Raw genomic sequence first — 25,157 nt, 5'->3', positions numbered from 1 at the left:
GATGCACTGCAGGAACTCACCAAGCTTTGTTAGACAGCACCTTCCAAACCCACGACCATTACCACCTAGAAGGACAAGGGACCTGGAAGCTCCCTTCGGAGACACTCACCATCCTGACTTAGAAATATATCACCGTTCCTTCACTGTCACTGGGCCAAAATCCTGGAACTCCCTCCGTAACAGCACTGTGGGTTTACCTACGCCACATGGACTGCAGTCATTCAAGAAGGCAGCTCACCACCACCTTCTCAAGGGCAATTAGGGATGGGCAATAGATGATGGCCTTGCCAGCAATGCCCATATCCCATGAATGAATTTAAAAAACATTTCCTATGACAGATGTTAAACTAATCAGCCAAATCCCTCCTTTCTTGACTAGAGGAGTCACATTCTGCAATCTGATAAGACCTTCCTAAGTCTAGGGAATTTTATAAAATTAAAACCAATGCATCTACTATATCATCAGCCTCTTTTAAGATCCTAGCATGAAGTCCATCCTAGGGACTTGTTAGCTTTTAGTTCTAATAATTTTCTCATTACCTTTTCCCTGTTGATTGTAATTGCTTTACAATCCCTTTCACCGCCTGATCCACAATTATTTCTGGGATGTTATTTGTATTCTCCACAGTGAAGATAGATGCAAAATATCTGTTCAATTCATCCACCATTTCCTTATTTTTCATTATTAATTCCCCATTCTACTCTCTAGAGGATCAATGCACACTTAATTTATTCTTTTCCTTTTAAAAACCTGTAGAAACTCTTAGTATCTGTTTCATATGCCTAGCTAGCTTTATCTCATACTTTAATTTCTCCTTCCTTATTAATCTTTTCATCATTCTTTGCTGCTCTTTACACACTGTCCAATCTTCTGACCTGCCACTCATCTTTGTGGAAATTTATGTTTTTCTTTCACTTTGATACTTTCTTTAACTCCTTTAGTTAGCCACGGATTGTGTGTCCTTCCCTTAGAGCCTTTCTTTCTCACTGGAATGTATCTTTTCTGAGTATGATGAAATATTTTCTTAAATTTCTGTCACTGCATCTCTACTAACCTCTATCCCTTAACCTAATTTCCCAATTCACTTTAGCCAGCTCTGTTTTCATGCCTTCATAATTGCCCTCATTTAAGTTTAAAACACTTGTCTTAGATCCACTCCTCTTTCCCGCAAACTGAACATGAAATTCAATCATATTATGATCACTGCTACCAAGGGGCTCTTTTACTATGAGGTCATTAATTAATCCTGTCTCATTGCACATTATCCAATCTAGTATAGCCTGCTCTCTGGTTGGTGCTAAAACAAAAACACTGTACCTTAGCCAATCTGATTTGTCCAATCTATATGTAGATTGAAATCACCCATGATTATCACCATACCTTTCTCACAAGCCCCTATTATTTCTTCCTGTATACCCTGTCCTATAGTGTGATTACTATTCTGGGGCTTTAAACCACTTCCACAAGTGACGTATTATCTTTAATATTTCTCATCTCTGCCCAAACTGATTCTACATCCTGATCTCCAGAACTAAGGTCATCTCTCTCTATTGTACCAGTGTCATCCTTAATTTACAGAGCTACCTAACAATCTTTTCCTAGCTTCCTGTCCTTCCCAAATGCCATGTACCCGTGAATATTCAGGTCCCAATCTTTGTCATCCTACAGCTATGTCTCTGTAATTGCTATAGTTATTTCTATTTGTTTGTCAATTCATCTGTTTTGTTATGAATGCTATGTGCATTCAGATACAGAGATGTTCATTCAGTCTTTTTACTTTTTTGTAACCTCTAGCCTTTATCTGCTGGTGACTTTTAGGTTTGTACACTCTGTCTCTTCCTGCCACACTCTGATCATCATTTCCCTTATTCCTACCTTGCTCTCTTGTCTTGTTTTCTCCATTTAATTTATCAAATCTTCCCAAACTTGATCTTCACCCCACAATTTAGTTTAAAGCCCACTCTACTGTCTTAGTCGTACAACTCGCCAGAACACTCATTCCAGCATGGCTCAGGTGAAGATCGTCCCAACAGTACAGCTCGCACTTTCCCCACAATTGGTGCTGGTGCCACATGAATCAAAACCCATTTCTGCCACACCAATCTTTGAGTCACGCATTTAATTCTCTAATCTGATTTACCTTACGCCAATCTGCTCATGGCTTGGGTGGTTCCTTGTTCCACTCCTACTCAGGATCCCTCCATGATTCCATGATTTCATACATAAATGACTGTGTTGTTTCTATTTTCCATTCTAGCCTTGAGCTGGAGAATTTAATTAATTTTACTTCAAACCTCTTGTCCATCCACTCCTGATTCTTCTCTTCCTCGACCTCTCTATCTCTGGGGATTGACTGTACACTGATAATCTATTAAAAGCCTTACACAGATAAAGGTTTCTAACAAAAGGATGTCAACCTGGAAGTTATCTGTTTCTCGCTCCGCAGATCTGCTAATAGTTTCCAGCATTTTCTGCTTTTATTTCAGATTTCTAGCACCTGGAATATTTTTCTTTCCGCGAGTAGTTTGTATATATGATTAAAATTTGAATTGCATTAATATGAAGATTGACAAAACAATACATACAGTTTCTTCCTGACTTGCCAGTGTCTGATGAGATATGATAGTACAGCAGTACAGATCACCAAGATCAGAATTACAGTTACCACCACTGCCACTGGCACAGTGTCGCCAGGGTCTGAAAAATACAGAATAACATATTGATAAACAAAGTTCCAAAAATAGGAATTAGTTGTAAATTTTCAATATTGAATTAAGCTCCGCATAGCATCAGAATAAGTTGGAAATTCAAGTTGGTATTGGGAGGACTTAAAAAAATTACCTCTCCATACTAAATCTAATAGTGGTGAATTTCAATGTCCCAAAGAAGTTATGCAGGAGATCAGGTAAATTTAGTGGTTCATCAGGGCCAATATGCTTTACTAATAATAAGAAAAAAAAACAGGAATTAAGAGTTTGGGGAAAATATGCCATTTGTTGCTCAGGCATACATTACTTGGAGAGACTCAGTACTTTCACTTTCATTATAAATCTGTGCTCCCAGATCACAGCTTCACATGACAGGAGTGCATTTCAGATATCCAGGCACTAGAGTTGCTGCACTTCAAGGAAAAGGCTCACCACTACCTTGTCAGTGTCAGTACAGATGGACCATAAATGCAACATTGTCAGCATTGGCCATATTCCCTAAGTAAAATGTTTTAAAAGGTTCGCTTCCCATTGCATGGAGCAATACCGCATCAGGATCAACTTGGAAAAAATATCATAAGTAAACTTGAGTAAACTTGTAGTAAAATTGAACAGATTAAACTAGAAGGAAAAGTCAATGGGATGGAAAGCCTCTATTATCAGGCGAGATTTATCTTTGGGGACTTAGCAAGGAAAATTGTATTGTCGGAACACTAGTTCTAATTGTTGGGGATTGGGGGCAGGGTCAGGGTTGATTGGTATAATTTCCAATAAATGTTCCTGAGCAGCTATATAAAATTAAGTAACAGCACTTATTCAGTTGCTAAACATTTTGACCCAGATTTTGCAGCCAGCGATAAAGGAACGGCACTTGGCATCATGTCACTGACAACAGCCCACAAGTTTCCTTGAGCTTTTGAATGGAGATTTGCACTAATTTTGTATTTGATTCAGTTTTGGGCCCTCTGAAGGGTATTTGTGGCATCTGCCAGCAGGGAGAGCAATAGTGCAGCTCTGCAACTAATCAGACTGAACAATCCTCACTAAGCCATGCAAAGCCCAAACCAGGAAGTATAAAACCGAAAGTACAAGTTAGAATAAATATTGTACAGGAAGCAAAATGAAGACTGGGAAAGGTAGCTGAGGTTAAAAGAGACATAAAAGATGCAACAAAAAAAAGGGGAAAAAAAACTTTATATTCCAACACTAATTAATCTCTGCAGCAAAGAGACACTACAGCTGTAAAACTAAATTTTCAGAATTAGAGAAATTGTTTCACAGTAATTAGAACTTATCATGCCATTACAATATCATTTACTTCTAAATGCAGCAGTTCTAACTTTTAATGGCATTTTCAAAAGAGAATTAGTGTCCAACTTCAAGCCAGTGCAGCCATTTTAGTCACAATTCTATCGTTGAGGACTACAACAGCACATCCTGTGGAGGAACAAGGAATCTCCGACAGGAAATTCTGATTTTTGCATTTAAATGCACATTTTTGGATAGCATCAGATGCTGTCTGATTTATTCCAATATAATGGTAAGCTGTGAGCCTCACCATTATTATCTCTGGAAAATCCTGGCTAATGTTACTTCTATCACACTATTTACTGTCATGACAAACCCAACAGAAAAAAAAATTACACCAAACTGAAGATCCAGTCAGTGAAATTGCTCTTAGGTCATGAGCAAAATGGACAATGGTGAAAGTGAAATGGTAGCATTGTGGTAACTTTACAAGATGAGTAACCCAGAAGCCCTAACTCATGGTGGAATTTAAATTCAATTAATGAATAAAACCTGGTATTAAAAAACATCTGGTCTCAGTAATAGTGACCATGAAACTACCAGATTGGTTTAAAAACGCATCTGCATCACAAATGCCCTTTAGGGATGAAAATCTGCCATCATCAATTGACATGGCGTACGTGTGACTCCAGACCCACAGCAACCGGTTGACTCTTAACTTCCCTCTGAAATGGTCTAGCAAACCACTGAGTTATATAAAACTGCATAGAAAAGACAAATAAGAATAAAATCTGATGGACCACCCAGCATAAGCCTAGGGACCAGAAAGGACAATGGCACACTCTGCCCAGTCAACCCTACAAAGTCCTCTTCAGTAACATCTGGTGATTTATGTCAAAATTGGAAGTGCTGTCCCACAGACTAGTCAAACAGCAGCCTAACATAGTCATTCTCAATGAATCGTACCTTACAACCAATGCCCCAGACTCCTCCATCACCACCCCGAGTACTTCTGGCCCAGTGACAGGACAGATTAGCAGATGAGACAGTGGCATTGAGTTGGGAGGGAATAGCATTGGGAGTCTCCAACATTAACTTCATACCCAATGTAGTTTCGTGGCATCAGGTCAAACATGGATAAAGAAACCTCCTGCTCATTACCACCTAGCGCTCACTCTCTTGTTGACGAATCAGTACTCCTCCATGTTGAACACCACTTGGAAGAAGCACTGTGGGTAGCAAGGGCAAATAATGTTCTCTTGGTGGGGGGACTTCAATGTCCATCAGCAAGAGAGGCTCAGTAGCACCACTGCTGACCATGCTGGTTGAGTCTTGAAGGGTGTAGTAAGTTATACTTATTACAAAGGAAGATGGCTGTAGTTGTTGGAGCCGTCTTGTTTTACTACTGTAGATGTGGGCATTTAAGTCAACCTTTGAAGCCTTGAAAAATCTCTCAAAAAACAGGGGTTGACTTCTATGCCAAGTCTAAAAGTGAACTGTCGTTCACCACGCAGGGTTGGCCCTCTGTGTGGCAATGTTAGAAATGCAGGTCCCTTTAACAGTAAACCAGGACAATCTTCAAAGTGAGTTGAGAGCAGGTGATGCTCATTGAGCCTGTACTTAAGAGCTGGGTTTTCCCCAGTAATAGGGACTGCTGCTGCAGAAGGAGGATCCAGAAGGGGAGAGTGGAAACTGGTATTTGTACTGAGTTATAGTTTAGCAACAAAACAGTTGTTAATTACAGAATGGCTTCTGCTGCCTGATTTGGTTAATGGATATTTACCTGTAAGACATGTGGGTGAGTCTTTAACTCCTGTGGATCTTCACAATACAGCCTAATTTGCCTGCTTGATCCCTTTCACAAAGCTTTAAAGTGCTGGTAACTAAAACATCCATTTGTGGGGTGAAAAATTGAGTATAGCATGTTGTGGCTGAAAAGGGAGGTATATGCAAAAAAACATGTTGGTGCAGACTTGATGGGCTGAAGGGCCTCATCTGCACTGTGATTCTGGGGGCCAGAAAAATGGGGTTGGCTTGTACACCTTGCATGCCATGATTGGTGGTAAATAATGTTAAAGCCACATGATGCCAAATATCTTTACCTACATCCACAAAAGTAATACTTACCTTTGGGAGTAACATGATTACCAATGGTGCTTGTCTGGTTGAAATAATTCATGGTTGTATATGATTTGGTATTGTTGGTTGATATTTTTGTATTTTCCATAGAAGATTTGGTACTGTTGGTTAACTCAAAGCTAGTTGATGACTGGATGGTGGTATACTGTGTCTCACTGGTGGATAATTCAATGGTGACTGGTGATGCAGGACTGCTGGATGATGCAATGCTGGTAGATGGTCCGAGGGCAGTCACTGTTTCAGATGATTGCATAGTGGTGGACAACCCAGCACTAGTAAATACTTCAGTGCTGGTAGAATCTCCTGAGATGGTGGATGAGCCAGTGGCAATTGATAGCTGAATGCTAGTAGCCAAATCGGTGTTGGTATAGGATTCAATGCCTAAAGAGAATTTCCAGCATTAATTATTATTGATCTGTATAGTAATAGATATACATAAGAAGCACAACTTAAAATAAACCTAGCATTACTGTACACAGCACTTGAGATTGGGATAAAATGAACCTCCATTGTGGTAGGACTTCAGCCCTCCCAAGATGCACCCTTGATCCCAGCCAAGTTTCTGGGCTCAAGGTTGTTTCATTATTTTTGGTGGATTTCTTGTCCTGTAGAGTCTGCTTATAGATTGGTAGGTATGGATTATCCATGGGCCACTTTAAAATCCTGCAAAAATGTATTGATGCCAACAGACACAGCACTGTCCATTGTGAATTAATTTGTTACTAGGTCTAATGGGGGAGGGGTGATACCTCCCTGATTAATTACTTGGGACATTGCAATCTTGAAGGTCCCTTGCACAATCCATATATATTTTTGGATACCAGGGACAAACTACAGAGCACAACAGATGATACAAAGTTGGTATGTTTCCATTATTTGAATTTGTAATTGGCTACATCTGTTTTGTACTGGGAAATGGAGGTGGGAGTAGCACAGTGGGCCTTCAACCATTCTTATTCTGCACCCATCTACTGAAATGTTTTCTAAACTGTCCAAGTGCAAAGTGATATTTCTTGAAGTGCTGTGACTCATTGCCAAATACCATAAGTTTCTCGTTCAGGAGAGAAACTGAAGCATGATATATCCTTACCTGTTGAATTTGTTGCAGAATCAGAAGTGAACACAGTTGGTCCTGTAGATGCTCCATGTTGATCTAACCAGAAGAACAAATCTAAATCATTAAATTAAAGGCAGTTTGTGTAGGTGAATAGTTAATGGCACTAGTATTAATTATAGGTTGTGCTTTCTTCCTAGTCAGTTACAAAACTTTATCTCCATATGGGAGCTCATGCTGCCTATGAAGAAAAACATGACTCTGTTCAAAGTAACTTAGGACAAATGCCCCATGTGAACAGTAAACCATTTTATGGGACTCAGCAGGTCTGGCAGCATCGGCGGAGAAGAACAAAGTTGACGTTTCGAGTCCTCATGACCCTTCAGCAGAACTAAGTAGAAATTTCACCCCTTTCCTATTTCTACTTAGTTCTGTTGAAGGGTCATGAGGACTCGAAACGTCAACTTTGTTCTTCTCCACCGATGCTGCCAGACCTGCTGAGTTTTTCCAGGTATTTCTGTTTTTGTTTTGGATTTCCAGCATCCACAGTTTTTTGTTTTTATCATTTTATGGGACTAGTTGTATTGGAATCCCATGGACCATCTAAAGATGAATAATATCAGTTGTGTAAACTGTTTTCATAAATGAGCAAATATATTCATTCATAGAACTCCTTACAGCAGCAGGTGGTGCGACAATGCATTATTTATCTATTGTATATTTTATTTTCAATTTTCACTTCACAAGCTTGAGGATTAAATTAGATTTGCTTAAAGAAATTAACCAGCTTTGGAGTTCCACGTTTCATTGGCTGGAATTCCCAGCCCCTCACACTGGCAGGATCTTCTGGTCCTGCTGATGTAAACAGATTTCAATGGCTCGCTGGCCCTGCCGAGGGGTGCTGGAAAATTCTGGCCAATTATCTGAATTGGATGTGATCAATTCATTTATTAATATTTTAATACTGGTCAACTGCAAAGCTTGACAACACCAGAATATTTTCAGATGTTTTTATTACATCTTTGTTCGAATGGCCATTAAAGCAAAAGGAAATTCCAGTTGGATAACAAATGAATCTGTGGAATACATGTTCGATAGACACTGATACTGAGTTGTAGTCACTAGAATAGTGGACATTCCTGGCTATTTGAAATTTCCACAGGGATTCTCTCCATTGTTCACCATAACTTTTACAGAAGATTGAGTCCATGGAGAAATGACATAAATGGCCAATTTCACTGATCTTCCACCAGGTATGGTGGGCTAGTGGTAGGATGCTCCCATGGAAATTTTGCCTTTGTCTTTAAGTACATGCAACAGAATAACAGCAACAGTTTCAGTGCCAAGAAGGTTTTCAGTCTGTCTAATCCACCTAACTGCTGTTTTATGTATTTCCAGATAATACATGATTGACAGCTTTAATTTAATAGATTTTGTTTCCTTTTGATCTTGCTATAAATTTCAAAGTAACATGGTATAGGGGGCTGGCAAGAATGGCTAGCATGTGGTTCAGAATAATGCTAACAGCCTTTGATTCCTTTTCAAGCTGAGCGTGAAAGGCAATGGCAAACCACAGATACAATCTGCCAAGAAAACAGCTTGGGATGAAGCATCAGACAATGAATCTAGAATGTGGAGGGGAAGGAGCCAATGTCGTTGGCAGTCTCTGCCACTGTTCAGGAATGAAGGGGGGAGTTGGGAAATGAGCAAAGACACCCGGTCAGACAGCTGAGGGATATCGTTTGGGAGCAATAAGACTAGGAAAGCTGCAAAAACAAGGTTGTGGAGGGATTTAAAGATGAAGAAGAAGAGAAGCTTGAATACATTTCAAGGTAGGGACCCAATGAAGGAGCAATTAAGAGAATAGCTAAAAGCTTGATATACAAGATAGGGATATTTTTGGAAGGGCAGACTGATATGGGGAGGATAGAAGTGTTGGGGAAAATTAGACCTTTTTTAAAAAAAAAAATTCATTCATGGGATATGGGTATCACTGGATAGGCTGCATTTATTGCCCATCCCTAATTGCCCTTGAGGAGGTGGTGGTGAGCCATCTTCTTGAACTGCTGCAGTCTGTGCTGTAGGCATACCCACAGTGCTGTTAGGAAGAGATTTTGACTCCGCGACAGTGAAGGAACGGCAATACATTTCCAAGTCAGGATGGTGTGTGGCTTGGAGGGGAACTTGCAGGTGGTGGCATTCACACAGTATGGGGCATACGATTTGGGACCAAGAGTAGGCCATTTAACCCCTCAAGCCCGCTCTGCTATTCAATAAGATCATGACTAATCTGACTGTGGCCTCAAGGTCAAATTCCTGGAACTCCCTCCCTAACAGGACTACACAGGGTGTACTAACACCACATGGACTGCTGCGGTTCAAGAAGGCAGCTCACCACCACCTTCTTGATGGCAGTTAGTGATGGGCAATAAATGCTGGCCTAACCAATGATACCCACATCCCATGAATGAATTTTTAAAAATTCCATGTACAGCCTAACCTGATAACCTCTGACTGCCTTGATAGTCAAGAATCTATCTACCTCTGCCTTAATGTTCATTGACCCTAGCCCCATCACCCTCTGGGGAAGAGAGTTCCAAAGATTCACAACCCTCTTTGGGGGGTGGGCAGTGGAGAAATTCTTCTCGTCTCTGTTTTAAATAGGAGACCCCTTAATTTTAAACTGTCCCCTGGTTCTAGACTCACACAAGGAGAGATATCCTTTCAGCAACCACCCTGTCAAGCCCCCTCAGGATCTTATCTGTTTCAATAAGATCATCTCTCAATCTTCTAAACTCTAATGGATATGGGCCCAGCCTGTCCAACCTTTCCTATTAAAATAACCCCACACCAGATCCCCATCCCAGGTACTGCAGGACTGTTGGAATTAGTGGAGACTGGAGGATAGAAGGCTGGCAAAGGAGTAGGAATAATCAGGATAGAACTAGGAAGGAACTGATGCAATAAAATTGGTCAAAAGTATGGAGAAGGATTTCAGCGGTGGAGGTAAGGACTGATGTTCCAATAATGAAAATATTGTAAGACTGTGTGCTGTTATTTCTTGTGTGCGTAAATGATTAAACCAATTACAATACTAAAGTAAGAGTCTCATTCTCAAAATATCAGCATCATAGGCATGGCCGCATTTATTATCCTTTCTTGGCTACCTGAACTTGCTATCAGGCCTTCTCAAGGGCTTTAGGAATTAACCACAGAATGAGATTGGAATCACCTGTAAGGCAGGTCTCCTTCTCTGAAGGACATTAGTGAACTAGTTGGGGAGGGAGAAATTCAACTTGCAGCCATCCATTTTGTGTCTGAAAAGGCAGGCTGGCAGCAGTTGAAATGTGAGTTGAGAGGGAGGATCATAGCGACCCCTTTTGATATCTAACACCTGCCTGATACAATATTAAAATGACTGATAAATGGAAGACATGAAACGAGCATAAATATGCAATTGGCAGTCCTACAGCAGTTGAGCTAGAATGGAAGAGCAGGAATTAATCATGAGCAACAACACAAACCAATAATGTTGGCTTTCCATTTTATTGTTCTGCTCAATGTCTGTGGAACCAAATATTAGGCAGGCATATCTCAGGCTGCCCAAGATGAATCTATATTTTGAGATATCCAGATAGCTGGTCGGATCAGTGCAGTGCAAGCGTTCAGAGTTGGTGCTGAGGCTTCATAATATATTGGTTGCTGTGGAGTTCTCAATATGGAATGTCACAGAGCGTATACTGGACTATCAGATTTAATGGATAGCATAGCCTTCAGGTTAGTCACTACTTGGTCCAATTTCCAGCCAGGCAATTGCACTCTATTTGATAATCCAATATGTATGGCCATTTTACAATCTTCAGAGCTAGGAGCACAAGACATAAAATAATCTCCACCATTAGAAACTTGATTGCCACGTTTCAAAAGAGACTGTTGTGCATTGGAGATGGTGCAGAGAAGTGCAACTGGAATGATTCCTAGGATATGAATGGCCTATATGAGCCTGTGAGGAAGGCATAAGGCCTAAATTGTAAAGAAAAAGGTTAACAGTGACTTCACTGAGGTTTATAAGTATAATTCTCTTTGCCTGATTTATTTTAAATTAAACTGAGTTCAAACTCTTTCGAGTTATCAACAGTCACAGATTGCAACTCTTTCGCGTACAATCACAGTTCTTGGTTTGCCGGGAGTGGGACATGAACCCACAACCCTCTGATTCAAAGGCGAGGGTGCTATGAACTGAGCCACAGCTGAAGGTGAACACAAAATATATGAAAACTAAATCAGGCAAGGGAGGGGAGTGAGGGGAGGGTTCATGGACATCAGTTTAAATGAAAAGAACATAAAGTTAAAGTAGATTTTTGAAAGATGCTCTTTACTCAAAGCTCAAAGGGCTTTAAATGTATAGAAATGCCCTGCAAATCAGGGTACTAGAGTTCAATATATTTGGGCTGTTTAAGTGTAAGGCTGGGTATGATTTGATATCAGAGAAATGACTGCAACTGGGTTTGAAAGACCTTTTGTTCACCTTGCCTGATCTTATGTTCTTTCATGAAGGTAATTATAATGTTGCGAATTTTAAGATGTTCACCACTGTTGTGCTTTGTGGCCTTTGGAAGTCTTGACTCCCACACATGTGTGGTAATTGCCTGGGAAGTTTAAACTTCCAATTGGCCAATTTCTATTGCCCAGGTCATCAGGCTCCAGCATCTTCTGCTACTCGGATGTTCATTATGTGAGCAAGGCCCTGGCGGTAAGTCCTGACTTCTGCATGTCACACCTGTCAAGATGTGTTCTTCACCAGCATGCAATCATGCTGACATGGACAGGCAATCCAGCAGCAGGGGGTGATTCTGGTGGGCTGATCTTATTAATGATATGCTGATGTATTACAATCTGGATCCCACATCCGATGATGAGAAACGGCCATCAACTGGCTGAGTGCACTATTGTAAACTGGTGTCATGACGTTGTGAAACTGATTTCTAGCCTTCTCACTATATTTTTCGCTCACATTGCTGAATACATCCAACGCCAGCGAGCACAGAAAATTCTGCTCATGGTCTGGATGGGTTATCCATTTGAAAGGCAAGGTGAAACGGTCTCGCCCACCTCCCCCAAGTTGCCTCCATGCCAACTTATGTCCCTCTACTCACCACCGTTGGCCCCACATACCCTCCATGCCAAAGGTCCACTTGGCTGATTCCTGGGATCAGGGGATTGTCCTAAAAGGAGAGCTGAGTAAACTGGACCTATATTCCCTGGAAGTTAGAAGAATGAAGGTGATCTCATTGAAACATGTAAATTCTTAAGGGGCTGGATGGGGTAGATCCTAAATGGTTGTTTCTCCTGACTGGAAGCCTAAAGCTAGGGATTACTGTCTCAGAATAAGGGATTGGCCATTTATAACTGAAGTGAAGAGAAATTTCTTCACAAAGGGTTATATATCTCTACCCTGGGAACTATGGATGCACAGCCATTGAATACATTCAAGTCAGAGATGGATAGACTTTGGACACTAAGAAATTGTGTGATATGATGATTGTGCTGGAAGGTGGAATTGAATTAGAAGATCAGCCTTGTATGTATTGAATGGTGGAGCTGGGCCTCTGTTTGCAATAGATACAGTACCATCACTAAAACGCTAATGAAGTGGTAGGGAGTCTTTTCCCACCTCTATTTTGCCGGACATTAAGGCTTGTGTTGGAGCCCCTCACCTTCTCATAAGGCCAAATGGTATGAGGCAGGACTACAGAAAGCTCGAGGATTACAGAAATGACAATACTTACAACAGCTTGCATTTATTTAACCAGGGGCCCTTTAATTAAGCCAAAATTTTTCAAAAAGGATATAGAGCTAGAGGAGAGATTCATTGTAAGTAGAAGAATTATTAAAGCGCTCTCAAATAGTTCCTTTATGCAGTGGATTCTTCTGCTCTCCAGCAATCGCTAGAGGGATGAGGCAGGCAGCCAAGTGTGTGCTGCCTGGCCTGTGCTGTGGACAAACCTTGGGCTATGAGAATGGGCTGAGCTATCAAAAACTATCCATAGCTTAACCTGACGGGTGCATTTCAGATGCACTGGTCCTGTTCAGTACTGTCGGCAGTGTGATGAGGAGGGGTGGTATCCTTAAAAAAATTTATGTACCATGCTGACATCGTGAAAGGATCTCTATTGCTCTCTTCCTTTCACACTTTCCCTGTCAAATTTAGTGGATAGTATTAAACAGTGTATCTTGCAACTCAGCTCAGTGCTATGGGAGATTTGCAAGAATAAAGGAAGTTTTTGTTGTAAATCAGATTTTTCAGCAGGTTTTAAATGGAGGTGATTCTCTTCTCCAGAGGGCCTGAAAGTTGTTGAACCAGTAATATTTAACCAGTAATATTGTAACAGTTATACAGCAACTTGTACTGAATAGAAAAACTTTACATAAACAAACCTAGGCAAGAATTCATTAAGACATTTTAATGTGGAAATTTCTTCTTATTTCTCAGAATCTGGGTCAGTGGGCAGGACTATGCTGGGACTGTGGTGACACCACGAAGGCAGCCCAGTCAGTGTGTTTCAGTCACATGGGGAAACAGTTCTTGCAACAGCTGAGACTTCTGCTTTTATGTTTTTCTGGTTACAAATGTTCTAGTAGATGAGGATAATTTTAATCTAACCTGTCCAACAGGAAGCTGACCAAGTGTGGAATCTTATCATGTTGGTTTTCTTTCTGGAAGTGGGAACATATCCAGGTTTCGCCCGTGTAACTAGTCTGCAGTGTGCACTCCAGCATGATCTTCCGGGAAGCGGCCTCCTCATTGTTCACCTCCGCATCCACCATCCAGTTGCGGATAATGGATTGGTCCCTAAGGCCGCAGGCCAAAGGACTCCCAGCTTTGGAAGGCTGGCAGCCCCACTGAAAGAGGTGGGTGCTGCTCAGGCAGCAAGAGTGCAGAAAATTGAGATGTCCTGGGCTTAGGAGGAGGCATCAATTTGAATTATGAAGAGGAATGAAGCCTCCATAGGATTTGTTTGGGCCACAGGTATGGCCTTTCATACCTGCAGCCCAGTCGTTGGAGCATGGAGGCCACTTCCATGGAGCTGCCTGGCTCAGCACTCAGTGGGAGTCCACTCTGATGGTGGGAAGATTCCAGCTGAGTCCTCCCCATTTCCCCTGTTAGAATGTTAATTGCACATTATTGGCTCATGTCAATGTCTGGAGGGTTTCTGCTGGGTAGGTAAGATTAAATTGACCCTGATGTAGTGGAATGCAAATATAGTAAAGTTTTCTGTAAATGTACAAATCAAAAGAAATTAATCTAAATTATCCAAAAAATAACATCTGACTATGAGAGTCTAGGACATATATTTTACAATACTCTGACACCTTTCAATCACATCTTCCATCAGATACATATACAACTATCTCTTCACCTTGCTGATATGGTCAGCTCCACTGCCTCACTTGGCAGTCCATCCTATGATTTCATTATCCTCTGATATAGTTTATAATCTCTTTTTAACCTCTCCTAAGTTTAATATTATGCTGTCTTGTTCCAGAATCTGACTATATTTCTCATGTTGTTGTTTATCTTTTCATTCTCTTTAGGTCTTGAATATTTCAGCGTGATCACCTTGCAGCTTTCAAGCATGAATTTCATCATTTTTTTAAGAAGAGCAGCTCTCCCTTGGCATTGCTAGAAGCTTTGTTTGCTACAAATCAACTTATTTACTTTTATTTCATTTTTAATAGGAGTTTTTCTCATCAAAACACTTACCACTGACACCTACTTTTGTACTTTCAGCTTAGTGTATTTCCAGAGCCAGGAAAGATGAACAAAATGACACTGCATTCACCGAGAAACAAGAGTCAATACTTATCATTCAATGCAGTGATGGGATTCAACTGGAATCTAAGGATCACTGGCTGATCACCAAGTAGAAACTTCACAAGTTCAACAGCAGAGTATAGACAATCTATTACATATGGCCTTTAGACTATTTAAGAATAGAGAAAGTCATATCCTATTTCTTTTCACTAAGTGAGTGTGCTGATTACCAGGGTGGTCTTCCCGCTGTCATCTGATCTGCCCCCGACTGGTCCTCAATTTTACAGGTGAGTGAGGCTGAGGACAGCCTGCCCACCCTTGTTGCAGTTGGGGCCCTTAAGTGACTGATTAACAGCCACTTAAGTGCCACTTCCCACTGGCCTAAATTTTTAGGGACACTGGGGAAGCCCAACAGGTTAGCCTACTGGGGCCTCAGGCAAGAAGGTGAGGGAGATGCCTCCATCATGGACCCCCTTTCCCGACCTGGAGGGCCATTCCCATGGTCTGCCTTCTGCTCCTGGCATTTCCATCAAGACCTCTATCCCCCTTTAACCCCATCTCTCCCCATCCCAGACCATTCTGTCCACACCACAGCACCACCCCCAGTGCCCAGCACTTACCTCTATCCTGGCTCAGGGTCTGACTGGTGGGATTGCTTGTAGTTCCAGCAGTGGCCAGCATTTGCTGACTCTGGCTGGCAGGTCTGTAGTCCCAGCAATCAGTTTGGCTGGCAATTCTGAGGTGTGCCTTTCTCCTGAGGGGTGGAAATTTCACCTCCAGCGAATTAACGCTCCTCTGAATTAAATGGCTGACATCAGTGGGGATGAGTTTCCTGCCAAATCTTTGGTGGTGGGCCACTGTTAAATTGTGCCCCATGTGTTTCATAATATGAGCAATGCAAATAAATAAAGTTTTGGGAGTCACTACAAGTCTTTGGATAAAATTCCTTCAGGGAAAATTATGGGCAGAATCTTCCGTTCCCACCAACAGCAGGAATTGTGGTGGGCAGGGCATTTAGTTTGGCATGAATGAAAAAACATCACTTTCTAATGGTGGGAAATTAATTTGGAATTTTGTGCTCCCAACTTTTGAGGTGGGTTAAAGGTAGGTCATGTTTCCTGCTGAGCAATGTTGGGAACTCCATTTGCATTCATTTTCAATCTGATGCAAGCTCATTAAAAGGCCAACTCACTGGAATCACGTTCCTCTTTAAATTAAGTTCCCTGTCAGTGGCTAATTAGAAGGGTGATAGACTTTCCAGGGGACAAGTTTAACAGACTGTCCTGGGAATGAAGCCACATGTGGCACATACCTGACAAGTTGCATTTCATCCACACCTTGCATTTGTCTTCCTTTTACACCATTACTGATACATAACAGGTTCCTGTAGCAAGAGCTGTGCCAAGGCTGGGCATGGGAGGCACAACCAGCAGGGAGGGGTGAGACTGAGGCAGGACCACAGGTGGCAGGGGGGAGAATGGACCAGAGGGGAAGTGTGTAATAGAGGAGGGACAATGGTGGGCAGGGTTGAGGGGGGATGGGGTGGTGGTTATAACAGACTGTCCGGGAAAGGGTGATACACTTTCCGGGGGCAAGTTCCTGGGAATGAGGCCACAGTGTTGGGGGATGTTTAAGAGATTGTCTGATGAATGAAGCCACACTGTCCACTGTTAGAAGGCTTGGCATGTCATGCATATCTTGGTTCCAGTCTTGGGTAGTGGAAGGCCCCTGTCTCAGGGCAGTGACAGTCATGCACAGAATGGTGTGTAGGGCGCAGTCAGTCAGCAAAGGCATTTGGTCCTGGGGATTCAAGACCTGGTACTGGGACGCTGAGGGTACAGTAACATTCAGGGGAGGTGTTTGGACCCAGTAAGTTCTAAAGCCATGGGGAGATATTGGATGGTATCATGGCGGAGGGTCCATGAAAATAAAGGTGCAGGTGGCCTCAAGAAAAGGAGGGATCAGATAAACAAAGGGAATGGGGACATCAACATTGAAGGAAATAGTGGGAACAAGAATAATGGGGCCTGGGGTAATGGGGAAAGGCTAGATGGTCACAAGAGGAAGTGGAATTAGGAGGCAGTGACTGTGGAGGAAGTTAGTGGGTGATGGGGAGGCTGGAAGGTGTTGGTCACTCTCAAATGTTAGCAGCACCATCTTCACCTTTTACTGAGTAGTGACACCTTTGGATAAACAAGCTTGAAAGTAATAATATGGGAGGGGTCTCCAGGCTTGTGGGAGGAGTTTGGGGCTACTGGGCCAATTGAAGGGGCATCCTATTAACTATTTGCTCATGCAATGGAGAACAAGGCTCAGCTGAGTCCTGGTATTGAGGTTCAAATGCCCATTAAAGGTATCTCTTTTATGGACTCCTGGTTAGGTTGAGCTGCTTCAATAGCAATGGATAGAGCATGCATGGAGCACATGCTGCCAATTGGTACCTTAAAATCGTGCTGCGATCCTATATACATCATAGAACCCCAAGCTGAATATTGTAATAAGTCCCCATTAAACGTCTGCATAAGAAATGTCCATACTTAGTTCTCCTGTCTTGTACTTCAGTTTTTTGTATTTTTTCCATCAATATCATCCAAGTAATAAGGAATGAACTGTCTTGTTGCTGCCTTAAACATAACAATAATCATGTGTGATTTTTCTCCGAATGCTTCTTTGTCCTAACTGACTTTAACACCTACGACCTTACCTTTAATGGTGACATTAATGTAAGAACTGTGATGTAGCTTTGTCCCTGGAATATTAGCATCACAGATGTACATTCCAGCTGTCTCTTCAGTTATATTTTTCAAGATCAACAGATTTGAATTTGATACTGTCCCATTAACCTTCAAAAAAAATCAAGAATTTATATGTAAGTGCTAAAAAGGAATTTAAAATGGAGTCTTATATTTCAACAATTGAATCAGGTGTAAGAGTTGAGAAGTTTGAATTTGTTTCAGCCTGTCACTATCATCAGTCCCCAGCAGGGAGAGCACAATGTCGAGCCAAAACACTGAATTCTCCCAACCTTGGCTGCCTTAGGTCATTTTGTAATTCATCCCAACCATAAGAGGATTGCAAATCAAGTCTAAATTATAAAAAAAAACTCAGACTACACATTTAGTTTTTTTTGGTCTGTGTTAAAGCTCAATGAAGGCAGATTAGGGTGAGAAGCACTATTGTCCTGATGCTGGAAATCTGAAACGAAAATGAATATGCTGGAAATATTCAGTAGGTCTGGCAGCACATGTAGATTGAAAAGAATTGTTAATATTTCAGGTCAAGCCAACCAAAACATCCATCCCATCCCTAAATGATTCTTCCCCAACTCCTCACTTGGTTGTCACTTCCTGTCTTACACTTCCCTTGAATTTTGTATTTTTTCCACCAATACCACTCAGGTAATATTAAGGAATGAACTATAATGTTGCCTTTTTAAACATAACAATCTTGTGTGATTTTCTCCCAACTTTCTCCAGTGAAATATCTGGATTGTCAAAGTTGAATTCCCAGCAGGTGGCACTCCATACCTGGAGAGCAAAAGATAAAATTTACTTTGTAATTTTTTTAAAAGGCACAATTTTATGATACTAATCTACCCTAAGCTTTCATAAGTCCCAACAATCTGTCATAGTTTTAGTTAATAATATTACTTTAGGCTTCCTGCTGATCTTCTGAAGTGCCCTCTAGCAATGACAAAACCACTCTAGCCATCCATACAAATGCAAAGGCCATTTGTTTCCAAGATGGTGACTCAATAATCCTTTTTCCTATGGACAGTCCCACAGTGGAACAAGCTGCCAAAGGAAATAACATTACCCCATCACTTAAACTTCAAGACAAATCTCTAGATCAGGTAGTGTTTCTAGATACAAACTACAGACTGCAAAAAAACGTTTTTCCTTATGTCACCATTAGTTCTTTTATCATTCACCTTAAATTGGTGTCCTCTGGTAATTATTGTCCTCTGGTTCACAACTCCTCCACCAATGGGAACAATCTTGTCTTATTGTTCTTCAGAACCCAGGAAGGCATATGGCATGCTTGCCTTCATCGGCAGGGGTACTGAGTATAAAAGCTGGGAAGTCATGCTGCAGCTGTATAGAACCTTGGTTAGGCCACACTTGGAATATTGCGTGCAATTCTGGCCGCCACATTACCAGAAGGATATGGAGGTGTTGGAGAGGGTGCAGAGGAGGTTTACCAGGATGCTCCCTGATCTGGAGGTTATTAGCTATGAGGAGAGGTTGAAGAAACTCGGATTGTTCTCACTAGAGCGACGGAGATTGAGGGCCGACTTGATAGAAGTTTACAAAATTATGAGTGGCATGGACAGAGTAGATAGTCAGAAGCTTTTTCCCAGGGTGGAAGAGTCAATTACTAGGGGACATAGATTTAAGGTGAGAGGAGAAAACTTTAGAGAAGATGTGCGGGGCAAGTTTTTTACGCAGAGGGTAGTGAGTGTCTGGAATTCGCTGCCAGGGGAGGTGGTGGAAGCAGGTACGATAGTGGTGTTTAAGAGGCAGCTTGACAAATACGTGAATAGGATGGGAATAGAGGGATATGGACCCCGGAAGTGCAACATGTTTTAGTTTGACAGGCAATATGATCGGTGCAGGCTTGAAGGGCCTGTTCCTGTGCTGTACTTTGTTCTTTGTTAAACCCTCAGGATTTTGAACACCCCTATCAAATATTCTCACAAACTTCTCTTCTCTACAGAGAAGAGCCCCAGGTTGTCTAATCTATCCATATAACTGAAGTGTCTCATCGCTGGAACCATTTTTGTAAATCTTTACTGCACCACCTCTAAGCCCTTCATATCCTTCCTAAAATCATGGCACCTGATTCCAGAGAATTGCAGACATTATGCCCTTGTTCAAAAAAGGTTGTAAGGATAATCCCAGCAATTACAGACCAGTCAGTTTAACTTCAATGGAGGGCAAGATTCTAGGAATAATTATTTGGGTTAGAATTAATAGTCACATGGAAAAATATGGGTTGATAAGGAAGAGCCAGCATGGTTCCTAAAGGAGAAATCATGTTTAACAAACTGCTGGGGTTTTTTGAAGAGGTAACAGAAAAGGTCGATGAGGGTAATGCTGTTAATGTGGTGTACATAGACTTTCAAAAGGCATTTGACACAGTGCCACACAACAGGCTTGTGAGAAAAGTTATTGCTCACGGACTAAAAGAGACAGTAGCAATGTGGATACAAAATTGGCTGAAAAATAGGAAGCAGAGAGTAATGGTCAATGGATTTTTTTTTGTACTGGGGGAAGGTTTGTATTGGAGTTCCCCAGGGGCTGGTATTGCTTTTCCTAATGATCTAGATCTTGTGCAAGGGACAATTTCAAAGTTTGCGGATGATACGAAGCTTGGGAGTGCATTGTGAACTGCGAGGAGGACAGTGTAGAACTTCAAAAGGACATAGACAAATTGGTGGAGTGGACAGATAGATGGCAGATGGAGTTCAATGTGGAGAAGTGTGAGGTGATGCATTTTGGTAGGAAGAACATGGACAGACAATATAAAATAAGGGGTGAAATTTTGAAGGGGGTGCAGGAGCAGAAGGACCTGGGTGTATATGAGCATAGATCATTGAAGGTAGCAAGACAGGTGGCGAGAGCAGTTAATAAAGCATATAATATCCTGGGCTTTTTTAATAGGGGCATAGAGTACAAGAGCAAGAAGGTTATGCTGAATTTATATAAGACACTGTTAGACCTCAGCTGGAGTATTGTGTACAGTTCTGGCCGCCACATTATAGGAAGGACGTGAACACAGTGGAGAGAGTGCAGAAGAGGTTTACAAGAATGGTTCCAGGGATGAGAAACTTCAGCTATGGGAATAGATTGGAGAGGTTGGGACTGTTCTCCTTGGAGAGAAGAAGGTTAAGAGGAGATTTGATAGAGATGCTCAGAATCATGAGGGGGCTGGACAGAATAGATAGGGGCGAAGCTGTTCCTGCTTGTAAAGGGATCAAGAACAAGAGGGCACAGATTTAATGTGATTTGCAAAAAAAGCAAATGTGACGTGATTAAAAAACTCTTTCACGCAACAAGTGGTTCGGCATTGCCTGGAAGTGTGGTGGAGGCAGGTTCCATTGAGGCAATCAAAAGGGCATTAGATGATTATTTGAATAGAAACAATGTGCAGGGGTACGGGGAAAAGGCAGGGCAATGGCACTAGGTCATAATGCTCATTTGGAGAGCCGGTGCAGACACAATGTGCTGAATGGCCTCCTTCTGTGCTGTTAAAATTCTGAGATTCATGCCCCACAGCTTTAGTATTAATGTGAAATACAAATAGTCATTTGGTAGTAGAGAACTTGAGTATTGCTGAAAAAAGACTTTTTTTGGTTTAGTTTTCATCTTGCAGTCAAAACAATTTGCCAGAATACCAAATATAATAGGGACAACAATTTATACTGTATGAGAAGAGAGTGCTGATTGGTTGGCAAGTGGACTCTGGTAGAGGTGTTGCCATGGAGAATGTACCAGTTCATGGTGACTGACAGTGAACTGCCAAGCATTGTTTGAAACTTAAACCAGGCAGCTTGACTCTGGTCAAGGCATTGCCCTGAGGAATGATCCAGCAAATAGCTGTCACTGATTTTGTGTCACTGAAACATGTACAATATGTGTACATGTTCTTTCTTTCTGTCTGTAAAGAACATGGCCCTGTGTATTAATATATGGTAATATCAACTAATAAATTGTTTTTCCCTGTACATTTTGTATTCTTGTGAATTGTCCTGATGATTGCAAGGCAAAAAGCTTAGGCAAAAAAGTCTAATTTTCAGCAATACTAATATAAAATCATTTTCGCATCACACCAGCACTAAATGTGTGTTGTGAATAAACCATTAATTTAAAATGTTAATAGAAAGGAAATAATGTAATAAATCTCTCATTAGTCCAGGGGGTAGGTTAAGTTATATTGAAAACTACTATTCCAGTGTTTTGTAATCTCCTGTAAATAACAAAAGTTTAAGTGCTGAAGCACCAGTTCTGGAGATCCTGTATTTGCTCCATATTAATCCGCATCTGCTCAGACCAACAAAAAAGCAACAATAATGAATGATTTCTCCAGAATATAAAATTACATCATTCATGTTTTAATGGTTTTAAAGTATTCTCCTTTTTTACACTGATGAGACCACTACCTTTGTCCATCTGTAACGTGGAATCACTGAACTGTTGACATGGCATGAAATGTTCAGAGCATCTTCAAGAAACACCTCATAGGGACCCTCAGGAGTAAATTCAATGTTACTCAGATCTGAAAACAATGGTCAAGACCATATATTAAAGAAATGCAGCTGATCGGTGCAGGGGACACAGCAAAGAGTGTAAAACACAAGGTGTGATAACTTCAGAAACGTAGAAATAAGTTCAGAAAATTTGGTGGGAGAATTATACCCCCAAAATCTGATTTCCTCCCATTAACTTAATTCCATTACTAGTGTGTAGTGCTCACTGCATGATTCTTCTTTGCATCCCTTACTAAAATCCACCTCAGTGGCTTATAGGACTTTCCCATAATTTATGTACTATGCAAGTTGCGTGCTATCCTAGAACCAATACGATTTAATAAGCGGTCTATGTAACCAGATTTGCTGCAGCACATTCCTGTATGGCCACAATATAGAGATATTGCTTCAGTGATATGCAGTGAAGCTGCTTTGTAATTTGTGGCTGTGAGCATGCTATTTTGATGGTGAATAAAAAACACAAGTGAAAACTGTCATTTTATTGATACGGCAGGCTGAACTTTGTTTAATTCAGTGGCAAAGTGGCAAGGCAACAGGCTACAAGCAGCATAATGCATTGGTGCATATAATTGTCAATAGATCTATTCATCCTACAAGGGGGTTGCTGCTGGTTTTAGACAACAGCCCAATGGGGGGAATAATCTGCAACAACAATGTAAACATGTTTTGTACAAAGTTTTGTAAATCATTACAATACCTTCATGTCTCTTTTTAAGCAGCGGAGTGAATACCATGGATTTCTCCATAGGTTCAATGCCATTGTTGCTCCAGATGCACACACAAAGTCCCACAACAATGAAATAATGACCATATAATCTGATCTAGCGATGCTGTCAAGTGATGAATATTGACTAGGATACCATAAGAACTGTCTTGTTCTTCCACAAATAGTGCCATGGATCTTTTACATCCACCTGAAAGGGCAGACTATGTTTAACATACCACCTGTAAGACTCCCTTAAAAATCCCAGAAGTGTCACCCTGGATAATGTGCTCGAGCCTCTGAAATGATACTTTAACTAGTTGGTTTCTGTAACTCAGAGGTAATTCACTTACAGTAGGGTACTTTAGGATTTCCTGAGATCATGAAAGGCACCATATAAATGCAATTCCTTTTTTTTATCAGATTGTTTGAGAGAGGGAAACTAGCTGATTGGCACTTCATTAAACTTGACTTTAACTGATGCTTAAAGACAAATAGTATAAACAACACTTCAACACTTCGGATACCCAAGGGGTTACTTAATTGAAGAACATTTGCAGGTACAGCACTGACTGGTACAAAGCTCCCAGCAGCTTAAACTACATCCATCATTTTATTATCAAAGCAAAAGCTCTGAAGAAGACTCGTGCGGACTCAAAACGTTAACTCTGTTTCCCTGTCCACAGATGCTGCCAGACCTGCTGAGCTTTTCCATCATTTTCTGTTTTTATTCCATCACTTTTTTGTTAGTAGATGGTGTTAAAGGGCTTCTTTGTAAATCCCTGAAGTTGTTCAACAGCAGCTTGCATTTTAAACCAACTCTATTAACATGAATGCATCATAATGATAAAGGCCAGGAGGGCCTCATGAACATGTCCATTAACAAGATTAGACATAGATTATTATTTGAATTTTTTCCACATCTCCCTACGGGGTTTTTCTGCAACATGCATGAGGATTATATTCAAAGGTACAATAATTAAGTTGAAAGTGGTGCTGATGAAGATTCTTACTGCACTGTTCCATGTTAACCCTTGTTATCCTCATACAGCCAAATTAATATTGACTAACACCACCATAAATTAAAGAGGCAATTGTATTAATCCAGCGTATCTGTCAGAGCAGTTTGCTGTTAAATTGGCAAAATAATGTGGTGAAACATAACAGAAGCAATGGGCATTATACAATGTATAGTCTTTAATGTAGAAAAACGCTCTAAAGCACTTCTCAAAGGCGAATGGGAAAATGGATGCTGACACAGAATATGGGTGATTAAAAAATTGGTTAAGAAACTGAGTTTTAAGGATGGTCTTAAAGGTGGACAGAGACATGGAGAGAGGCAGAAAGATTTAGGAGTGAAATTTGACTTACCTGACCAACTGGTTGGTCAGAAAATCATGGGGAACTTCCAATTTCCTGATGCTTGGGAAACCTGGCTGATGGAAGTTTTATTCCAAAAGCGGAATTAAAATGAGACTTCTCATCCATCCTATCGGTTCTGAGGCCAATGACAATATTCCTCATTGTTCCTAGTTTCCAAGCAATTTTATGTAATCTGCTTATACCTGAAGGCAGTTATGATATTTGAATCTCAGATCTGAAAATATTCTCTTCATTGTCTACGTGGACTGACAAGAATTATATCAATTGGGTTATAAACAATGTTTATTTGGTCACAGTAGATTATATCATGAGGTCTAGTTTTGGGTGGCAGTTTAAGTGACTTCCTCTGTTTCATCTGCTTTCTTGACTGCGAACTGGAAAGATAAGACACCCATTTAAATATTTTAATTTCATCAAAAGGTATTTGGTAATTTAACACTGTAAAATACTACCATTGGCACAACACGCACAAATCAAGTTGGAAAGCATCTATCCATTTATTGTTTTCTCAGATGGGTGCAGTGATGTCTCATTTTGAAGTTTCCAGAGCCAGTTTAGGAGGGATTTTTAGTTGCCTTTGTCATCAGTTAAAGGTGAAAACAGCAGCAGGTTATTTCTAAACCATCTCTGACACAAAACCCTGTAAATCACTTATGTCCAGTGAAATCAGGAGAGGATGGTAATCAATCTTCTAACACAAATACTACTGTAAATATTCAAATGTCAGGAGACAAACCCAAATTTCCATGATCTAACGTTAATCCTCTTAAACTGAAGTTATGATACAGCTGCAGACATAAATAGTTATGTGCAGAATGCAATATGTTTGTTTGTT

At 40.9% G+C, this 25,157-nt stretch overlaps 1 protein-coding gene across 1 annotated transcript in view; it reads right to left on the bottom strand.

The window, feature by feature from the left end:
• LOC144682963 (T-cell surface protein tactile-like) overlaps window positions 1–25,157 on the bottom strand; it is a 110,978-nt gene that overhangs the window by 6,474 nt on the left and 79,347 nt on the right. Inside the window, exons 8-12 of the mRNA XM_078545895.1 lie at window positions 22,129–22,244; window positions 17,671–17,809; window positions 7,187–7,249; window positions 6,085–6,477; window positions 2,587–2,698 (exon numbers count right to left, since the gene is read on the bottom strand). Of these exons, the coding sequence (XP_078402021.1) occupies window positions 2,587–2,698; window positions 6,085–6,477; window positions 7,187–7,249; window positions 17,671–17,809; window positions 22,129–22,244 (823 nt within the window). The remainder of the gene's footprint in view (window positions 1–2,586; window positions 2,699–6,084; window positions 6,478–7,186; window positions 7,250–17,670; window positions 17,810–22,128; window positions 22,245–25,157) is intronic.

Source organism: Cetorhinus maximus, chromosome 7 (genome assembly GCF_964194155.1).
Source record: "Cetorhinus maximus chromosome 7, sCetMax3.hap1.1, whole genome shotgun sequence".
In the NCBI taxonomy this organism is placed as follows: domain Eukaryota; kingdom Metazoa; phylum Chordata; class Chondrichthyes; order Lamniformes; family Cetorhinidae; genus Cetorhinus; species Cetorhinus maximus.
This window is presented reverse-complemented; position numbering and strand designations above follow the sequence as displayed.